Source organism: Myotis davidii, unplaced genomic scaffold, assembly GCF_000327345.1.
Source record: "Myotis davidii unplaced genomic scaffold, ASM32734v1 scaffold57, whole genome shotgun sequence".
NCBI classification, from domain to species: domain Eukaryota; kingdom Metazoa; phylum Chordata; class Mammalia; order Chiroptera; family Vespertilionidae; genus Myotis; species Myotis davidii.
In genome coordinates, this window is record NW_006289718.1 from 102,233 (window position 1) to 112,006 (window position 9,774).

The 9,774-nt window shown below is 51.3% G+C and overlaps 1 protein-coding gene across 3 annotated transcripts in view; it reads right to left on the reverse strand.

The window, feature by feature from the left end:
• Nucleotides 1–1,383: 1,383 nt before the first annotated feature.
• The window catches only part of TLN2 (talin 2), a 427,582-nt gene continuing 419,191 nt past the window's right edge, over nt 1,384–9,774 (reverse strand). For 2 of the 3 annotated variants that reach the window (XM_015563004.1, XM_006762311.2), the window contains 5 exons: nt 9,179–9,304; nt 7,114–7,176; nt 6,840–7,022; nt 3,876–4,001; nt 1,384–2,240 (listed from right to left, as the gene is read on the reverse strand). In XM_015563004.1, the coding sequence (XP_015418490.1) occupies nt 2,112–2,240; nt 3,876–4,001; nt 6,840–7,022; nt 7,114–7,176; nt 9,179–9,304 (627 nt within the window). In that variant the 3' untranslated portion in view covers nt 1,384–2,111. Of the gene's footprint in view, nt 2,241–3,875; nt 4,002–6,794; nt 7,023–7,113; nt 7,177–9,178; nt 9,305–9,774 lie in introns of all 3 variants that reach the window. The other variant, XM_015563003.1, reaches the window with a different exon arrangement.

Consider the following 9,774-nt stretch of genomic DNA (forward strand, 5'->3'; position numbering starts at 1 on the left):
GCTTGCATCGTCCCACAATGGACTGCGCTCTGTGCCGCTGTAAAGGACAGGCCTCTCCCCTGGGCTGGGCTCTGAAGGTTTTTAATGACTGAGGCGGGGACAGAGAACTCCCTGCCCGTCCCTGCCTGGCTCCTGGGATGCAGGATGTGGCAGGGGACAGGTGGAGGGAAGGAGCAACTGAACAGCCTGGAAGAAAATGGGGTGAGGGTGGGCCATGGAGGGGCCCCCAAGTCTGTGATGTGAGGGTGGTAACACCGCTGGTCTGTGAGCCTTCGGGTCTGACCCTCACGGTCCCAGAAAGCACCCAGTGCCTGTCTGCAGAGTGTCCCGGGGGGAGAAGTCCTTGTCCACAGGCCGGCGCTCATCTGAGGTACGAGGGGCACAGCCAGGGCGGAGCTGAGGAGCCGCACCCGCCATGCTCACAAAGGGCCAGCGAGGGGTGTGAGCTTCCAAGACGCCAGGCTCCCAGGTTCCCGCTAACGCCCTCTTCAGGGGGCGCCTCCATCCCACCTCCCTGCACACTCGCTCCACCTGCTTTTTATCAACACGATTTCCTCAGCTTTCTACCTGTCTGGAAAAGACTGTGTCATGTGCAGCACTGCCACTCTCACATAAATATGGGGAACTGTTAAGAGTTTGATTATGTTGTAAAACCACAACGTGGGCTCGCGGCTGCTAATGCCAGACCGTTGGCCAGGGCTGCAGGTGACACTGCGTGGGGACCAGAGCATCGGTGCTTCTCTGGAGCTGCACTGTGGACGCGAAGTGAGACGTGACACCACATCACTGCAGGGAAGGTATCAGCTTTGAAAACCACGTCCTCCGTAGTCTTCCCTCCATAAATTCTTTCCAAGACACTTGCTACCTGGCATTAGGATCTGTCCCACAAACCACCTGGTGCACTGTCTTGGGTCAAGGCTCAGGCTAAAGGTCAATTCAAGATCTTAAAGGGCCCTTCCAAGGAGAGGGCTCCGAAAAGAGAGAGGAAATGACACAGTTCTGCAAGAGTGACGTCTGGAAGGCAGACTCCGAAAATACAGCTGCACTGAGAAGATGCAAGAAGCAAAGTGATCCTGTAAAAGGCTCCCATTGATTTTAGGATGCGTCTAGGTTTTACGAATCGTAAGACATAGGGAAAATGCCCATCTCAGGAGGGAGGAAAGGAGACAGACTTTTACTAAACAGACGGCTTCCCATTCTGAATTCTGACCACTTCAGAGCAGAGGAGCTGATGTGGGACTTGGAAGACGGAGCCACCAAGGAGTCGCTTTGTTTCAGCTGCACCCCCACCCCGGAGGCTTGCCAGGGGGTGAACTGCCTGTCACCTGGGGGCTGTGGGCTTGTGTGAATGGACTTGTAGGAACTGAAACAGCCTCTGCGGAGTAAGGACCCACACATTTTATTACAGCCCCTGCTCGCCGAGCCCTGACAGCTACCCCACACCTCTGCCCTTTGGATTATGGAGGGGGAAAAATAATTGTTTGATTTTCTGGGCCACAGAATATAAGACGGGGTTGTGATTGTCCAGGGAGCTTACACACTGAGGCAAGAAGGCGTGCAAACGGGAGCAGGAACTTGTCACCCTGTGGGTGAGCCAGAAGGATGACACCCATTGCCCTCCTGGAGTCCACACGGGCTTACGTTTCTTTTATTAACATGTTCAACTCCCACTCCCACTCTCTCCTGGTGGGGAGAAGAGCATGCTATGGCATCCGCATTTCCTCAAGCCATGATTTTTTTCCTATTAAGATTTCAACAGGCCCAGGAGCAGGCCCGGAGAAGGGCCGACAGAGAGCACAGGTGTCTGAGAACGACATAATACTGACTTCTCTTTTTTGGTAACAGTCCACGCAATGCACGGCCCTCTCTCCTGAGATACGGTGAGGCTGGCGGGGAGCTGGCGGAGGAGCTGTGGGTGGGACACTGTACCGTGTGACATCATGATCATGCAGCTGGTGCCCGACGGGACAGACGTGAGGATGAGCACTCGGCTCTGGGCTGGCCCCGGGGGAGGCAGGCAGCATCCAGGTAAGTTCCCCGCCTCCCAGGAACACTGTCTGTCCAGTTCCCTCAGCGCCGTCTGCTGGGGGCTCGCCACCTCGGCCACGGCCTTAGCCTTCGTCCTCCCTCAGCTCGGTGGGTAAGAATTTATACTGCTGTTGGCGGATCTGGGCCAGTTTTTTCCTTGCTTCTTCCAGTTCTCGCTCCTTCTTCAGCATTTCCTCCTGGGCAGCGATAATCTGGAAAGAAAGCAACAAGCTGGATGGATGTAAAACTTCCCAGGAGACTGCCCTGCCCTCTAGGGCCTGCCTCCTGAGCTCCCACAGCGCCTGCTGCACGGGACGCAGCAGGGCACCCGGACCAAGTGCTGGCTCTGGAGACCAGCCTCGGGGCCACGGTTTGGGTTCTGAGACCGATGAGCCAGTTGACCCAAGAAAATAAGCTGACTTCTGGCCACTAACTTCACAGCCAGTGTCTGTGTCATCCCTACTATGTGCCGGGTTCTGGTGTAAGCACGCTAGGTGGAGTGTCCCATCATCTTCTTGGGAGCACTGTGAAGTGTGCCCCATTGGCCACCCCATTGTTCCAATGAGGAACCTGAAGCTGAGAGAGAGAGAGAGAGAGAGATAGAGAGAGAGAGAGAGAGAGATCGAGACCACTTCTCACAGTCCCCCAGCTAGGGGTGCAGGGCCTGGCCCAGGTATTCCCGAAGCCGGAGCCGTGGGCATAGATGGCTCTCATACATTTATTTAATGCTTCTACGGCATGATCTGTGAAATATTCATAAACAGGTATTTAGTGAAAAAGGTAAGTTTGTGTGCAAGAAAGCCAACTAGATTTCTTTCCTGTGGGCCTTTTCAGAGCTTTTACTAGGCCAACAATCACTGTGATTCTCTGAGGAGTAGGTAGAGAGTACAGCCTTCCACACACTTATTGGATCAGAGACCCTTCACAGAACTCCTCATGGAACTAGTGAGTCAGGAAACAGAGTCTGGTAAGGGCGAGTCGTGTGTTTCCAAATAGAGGGAGCAGTTCGGGAAGAGCTAAGGCAGGCATGGGAGTGAGTAACTTCAGTAACAGGGTCTCGGTGTTCCTGGTGCCGAGAAAACCAACCTCGTAGAGTAGATTTATGTCACATGCACTCTGAACTGCAAGCCTGATTTCCCGGTTTCCCCCTCCCTCCCAAGCCGGTGAGCGCAACCTTGCCCAAGGCAGGCTACTCTCTGCTACCCCGTCTACTCTCATCAACGTTCTGGGAACGGGTCCATTCATTCTCTTTCGAGCCAAGTATCTTGAGTGGGTAGCAGCCCCAAATGCATCCATCATTTTACTTACAGGATAATATTGCTATCCTCCAATTCCTCTTCTCCTTTTTTATAACAAAATCCCTGACTTTTAGCTAGGCATGTGACACTAAGAAGACTGCATTTCCCAGCCTCCTTTACGGCGAGGTTGGCCAAGTAACAGTGCTGACCAATGACATGTGAGAGGAAGCCAGGCAGGCAACTTCAGGGCCGTGTGGCCCCTCCTTTACCTCTTCTTGCTGGCTGGAAAGTCCAGCCTTGGACCAAGTGGCCAAAGACAACTTCTTAGGGAAGGTTCAGCAATAGGGAGGCGTGCGGCCCCTCCTTTTACCTCTTCTTGCTGGCTGGAAAGCCTTGGACCAAGTGGCCAAGGACAACTTCTTAGGGAAGGTTCAGCAATAGGGAGATAAAGTCTGGGCTTATCAGTGGGTAGAATGCAGACTGCTTATACCCAGACTGTCACACGGGAGAGATAAACCTCTATCTCGTTTAGGTCACTGTTATTTTGTGTCTCTGGTATAACACAGTGCCCATCGTGGGAGCAAACATTGTCTGGACTTAATCACAAACCTGAGCAATGCCCCCCACAAATTTTGTTTTCACTACAACATCGTCATCATCAGCTTTGCCAAATGCTGCCTTCTGGGCTGCACGGACAAGATTGTCTGAGGCTCTTTTCACAGCGTTTCCTGCCGCCTGGAGAGGAAACAAACACACATTGTATTATTAGGAACAGCCATTTGGATCAGGCAAGAACAGACATGAAGGTGCAGTTCATGAGACTATGAATCTATTTATCATCTAAATATAACACAGAGGTTCTCTCTAGTTAGGATCCATCTGTCAGTGTCTATTGGTCCGTCCATCCATCCGTCCATCCACTGATTCTACCAACATTGGCACCAACCTAATCTTAGCTCCTTCACAGATGAATGAGATCCAGTTCCTGGCCTCCAAGGAACACAGTTTGGAAGGGAAGTACAATTATGTAAATAAATGACGTAGCATTGTGATGGGTGTTAACAGAAGCCCTCAGGGCTGCCTCCTTGGTTTAGAAACCCTGCCCTGTTCCATTTAGACATACTTGAGGACTTGGCACGGACATCACTTTCTTGGTCCACCTGGGTCTTGCCCACCCCAGTGCTCCCGGAGTGCCCTGTGCTGCCTTCTCTGTAGCCTTTACCACCTTGTGATTGCCTTTCTCCCTCATGGACAGGGAGTAACTTAAGGGCAGGGGCTGTGACTTGAATCTTTGCGTCCCCAGCACCTGGCACAGTGGCTGCCCAGGGTTGGTGTTCACTGAATGATTTTTTTGGTCAAATGAAGGGCTATGAATTCACACTCTACCCCCGCAGGAAAGGGCTGGAAGCCCCACAGTGAGAAGGCCTTTATGATGTACTTGCAGAGGCAGAGGTGGGCTTTATGCCACCTGCTCGAGGATAAGCAACTGCTAGAGGCGAAGGGGAGCTCTTCAGTGTGAGTCCAGACCTTCAGTGAGGGCTCCGGCCCACACTGGCCTCGCCTCATGCTCAGGGTGGCTTACTCTTAATGCTGGGGGCTCGTCTTCTGCCACCAGAGGTTTGGGATGACCTTGTAATAGTGGTCAAGGCTTTTTTAAAGCTTCTGAAGTCCTGGCCCAGCCCCCTCAGAGTCAAAGATTTGTGTTTGGAGGTTAAACCTCAGAAACTCAAAAATCAGTTCTCATTCAAAATCAATGGGCTCATCTGGTTGGTGAGCTAATGTGACAAATAGGGACTAGGAGGGCTTGCATGAGAAGGGAGTGCTTCAATTCATCTCCGACAAGCAGTCATTCTGTGCTTATTTTCAAAATAGCTTTATGAGGTCAGAACTCATTAGTCCGCTTTTCTGATGTTGAAACTGAAGTAACTTGTCTAAGACCCCGTAGCTAGTAAGTTATAGAGCTGGGATATGAATACGTCTGTCTATTCAGAAAATAGGTCTGTCTATTCAGAAAATAGGTCTGTCTATTCAGAAAATAGGTCTGTCTATTCAGGAAACCTCTGTGTCATTGTGAGGAACCCACCCATGACATCGCAGCATCCGGTTAAATCAGCAACAGTGATGCTGTGCTAGAGCTGTGTAAAACCCGAGGCCTCACAAAAGCATGTTCACAGGCCAATGCAGGTATCTCCGTTCCCATTTTACAGAAGAGACAAACTAAGGCCTGAAAAGTTTTGAGTGATTTGTGTAAGATCATACCCTTAATGCATGGCAGAGGCAGGACTTGAACCCTGGTTTCTCTTAACTCAGAATGTTGTCCTCAAAAGCGTTTCCCAAACCCACAAATCACAATTCACAAACATGCAGCTCCCCACTCCCCCGCTGGGTTTAACCCAGGAGTCAGATGAAGGTGAGGGAGGAGGGTCAGAGAGATACTCGGGAGGACCAAACAACAGAAATGGCGTCAGGACTTCCAAAATAAAACGAGAGTTCTGAGCTTTGGTAGAACTGTTCAAATATTTCTGCCATTTATGAAATTGCTTATGACTCACGTAAACATATTTTTAGAACATAAACAATCTGCATCATAACACATAATAAAAATCTAGAAAATTGGAAACAAAATGTCCAAAGTGTAGAGAAATTCTGGCATGACTGGTTGGTGCAATATCATGCAATCATTAAAAATGAGGCTCATGAAGAATGGATCAGTTAGCTTTGCACAGAGAAATTATGAAGCCTTTCCTTCAGGAAAAAGATATGTATGATAAAATGTTCAGTGAAAAAAAGCAGAATGCCTCTTGCCGTGATTACAACTAGACAAAACTATTTGGTATACAGATAAACACAGGAAGAGAAAAATGATAATCTCTGACAATGTTGAGGCTATGTGACTTTTTCACTCAAACATTTCTTTCACTGCGTTTCCAAATACTCGGTAATGAAAACGATCAGGAAAACCTATGCCTTGGGGAGGACTTGGTTGTCACCTTCACAAGCATGTTCTCTGGGCTCTGGGAAACCTTACAACAGCCTCGGACAAACTCCTCTGCCCTCTCACTCCCTCCTTAGCAAACAGAGAAGGAGGACTCCCACTGAAACAGGCACCGTCTTAGTGGGAGAGATGCTAAGATAAAGACCTGGTGCCCGTGCCTAAGAAGCTGCCCACCTTGTCAAAGACAGATGTAAAGATAAACGTGGTGGGCCAGGAAATCGGAACCATGAGTGGTCTGGCTGGGGCTCTGGCTGCCCGAGGCCAGGAGGGAGGAAGGGCTTCCCAGGAGAGGTGACCCTGGGGCAGAGTCATGAAGGACAAGTAGGCGTGCCCCAGGCTGGGTGGATGGGGAGGAGGGTCCCAAGGCGTGAGACCAGAAGGCCCCCGTGGAGAATGTCAGTCTGGTGGGGCAGCGGGTGTAGGATGCATGGTCGCACGTGGTAGAAAATGAGAAGAGTGGCACAGAGTTGGCTGATGGAAGGCCTGGTGGGTCATGCCAAGGAAGTGAGACTGTCCCCTCTGGCGACACTTACCCGCTCCAACAGGAGTATTTTCCCACCAGCATCAGTGACCATTACCTGTAGCCGCCTCATGGCCTCTGAGTCCTGATCGGCCTTCACCTTGCAGGCCACAAGCAGCTGAGCCGTGGAAGCGGCGACCTGCTTGGCGGACGAGATGAGCTTTTCCTCACTGGCGTGTCCCTGAACAGAGGCGTTGGCCGCCTCGCAGAGGCTGCTGGTCGCAGCTGCCACCATGCGGGCCTGGGGACAGTCAACAGAGAAGTGAGCCAAGGCCCAAACCTCCCGCAGGGGCCCCAAAACCCAAGTGGGGAGGAAGGAGATGGCGACTCACAGCAGAAATCAGCCCCTGCGACCACTGTCCGTCATCCGCGGCATTGGCGGGGATGGAGCCCACCTAGAGAGTGGAGGTGAGAAGTCTGCAATGAGAGCTGGAAGGCGCAGGGTGACCGGAAGCCCTCAGACCCCACACTGCCCGAAACCAGAGAGAAAAACACCCCAGACACGCGGTACCCCCAGGGACTCCCCCCATCAGCACCAGCATGAGAATGGAGCACCCTTTCCCACGTGGGCCACTGGCCACTGGGAGACTGCACCAGCATGGCCGGTGGGATTCCCCCTGGGCCACAGGGAGCCACTCTGAAATGCTCCAAATGGCCTCTGTTTGGTTTCCAGGTATTGAGTTTCTGGGAAAATGGCTCAGGAATGATAGATTGGGGCTGTCTTCGCAGGCGCTTCTCTGCCGACCTTTCTCCATTTCAAGCATGGGAGCCCCTGAGGCCTCTTCTTTCAAGGGCCAAGGGAAACTTCCACCGCTCCTGATCACAGAACCTGAAGCCGTGCTGTGATTTTTCTGGCAGATGATGCAAAAATGGGGGGTACATTTTCTTTAGTACAATTAAGTGCAGACCCTTAAGGAAATAGACTGTTTTGTGGGGGTGGTGCATAGGGAGAGCATTAAGAGGCTGGAAGTAAGATGATCTCTGTTTCTATTTAGAAATTATGGCAACAAGTGAAATATTTTCTACTCAGAGGGAGTATCTATGGGAGGAAATACCTTTACACTTGTGGGAGGTGAGTGGAGAGGTAACAGATGACTGTATTTGAATATGAAATTGAGGATCTGTCAGCAATTGCAGGAATCACATCATGGTTTGGTGAATGTCAGGGGAACCTCAAAGTCCTGCATATAAGTTCACCCAAGTCCAGCTGAACCTCCTTTTCCAACTTGTTAAACACTTCGCCATCTGAGTCCCGCGGGGGACAGGGGCTCTGCCCCACTCAAGTTTGATTCTCTAGACCAGGGGTCCTCAAACTATGGCCCGCGGGCCACATGCGGCCCGCCGAAAACATTTATCCGGCCCATCGGGTGTTTTTGCCACTGCCGCCTGTCCTGCTTAGCAGCCAACTCGTCCCAGGCCCGCAGTGCGCATGTGTGGAATGTCTGAGGGACAGTGAACTGGCCCCCTGTTTAAAAAGTTTGAGGACCTCTGCTCTAGACTCAAACGTCCTGGAGGAAGATGGACAGCCCCTGGTTGGTGTAACTTCCTGTCTGTGCTACACGCTCTGGGGTCAGGACACAGCCGTAGCCGTCTCTCTGTACACTGACAGCAATGACCTTTTAATATCAAACAGAGTGAGTGACAGTTATGATGACCCAATTTCCCAACCCTCACCCTAACAGGATTTCTGTGCTGCCCTTATATGTGAGAGGCTCTCTGTGGACACAGTTTGGAGGGGTGCTTTCATGTTGTATGGGAGAAACAGGACACAGGGAGTGTTTGAAATAGGAAGACCTTCCCATAGCCAGGATTAGTCTAGTGTACTACTAATTCTTTGGATTTTTGGGGAAAAACACACGATGCTTTCCTGCTAATGCAGATGGAACGGGTGATGGAGACGAAGCAGATTGAAGACATCTCAGATTGGAAACGAGCCTGGCCTTCTGGCCAATGGGCTCAGGAAAACCCTACTGCAGAGTTGGACAGCATTCAGCTACACAGTGCTCAGAAATGAATGGGGCCATTGGAGTTGTGAGACACTATTATAAAGCCCTGACTGTGGTGCTTATAGAGCCACCACCAGGAAAACATGACAGCTTACACCTTTAAACAGCCTCATGTACGGAGGGAATATACATGTCTTGTTCAGGCCCTGATCGCTGCCCAGGGTGGGATGCTTTCCTTAACCAGAAGCAGATGAGGGCCCAGAGCCAAGCCCAGGAGTCTGCTGATCAGGTCCAAGCAGAGTTTTCCGTCAGTTGGGGCAGACTGGCCATTCAGCGAGGGAAGGCGCAGCCCTAGTTTCCTTGATTAAGCCTGAAGCGTTCACCTCCTTCCCGCATAGGCCCTCACTATGGGAATGCCCTACCAGTCAGTCGGCCAGCAGAGTTTACCCACCTTTCCTTGGGCCACCAGCTCCCTCTGGGCTGCCGAGGCCGACTTGACCAGGGCACTTGTGGCAGCAGCAATGGATTTAGCAGCTTCCAAGATCTGTTCTTCAAAATCCAGGGTCTCATCCGCTTGCTATAACCAAAAGAAAACAGCATCACAGGCAATTCATATCCACAGAGGGCGCTTTCTGCCAAGCACTTCCTGCTGGGTCACCTGGTGCTCCGACCGCCTATTGCTTTTTGTCAACAAACCACACCTAGGGTAGGAGGGCCTGAACTGGGCAGCTGCCCCTCCATCTGCAGCCCCCCCGGACCCCCTCTCTAACAGGTGAGCCCCGTCAGCACTGATGTTCCGCACAAATGTTAGATCAGAACATTGTAAGGCTGACAACTTTTCCAGGCCAGACTCTCTAGAGACATAAATTCACTGTGAATAAAAATATCTCGAATGGTTCTATCGGCATCAATAACCAAAATCAAAATAATAATCAAAATCCAAAGAGTGAGTGGTGGCACATTCTCCCAGGGCTTAAGGCTCAAAATATGGGTTGAAAAAAAGAAAGAGAGAGAGAGAGAGAGAGAGAGAGAGAGAGAGAGAGAGAG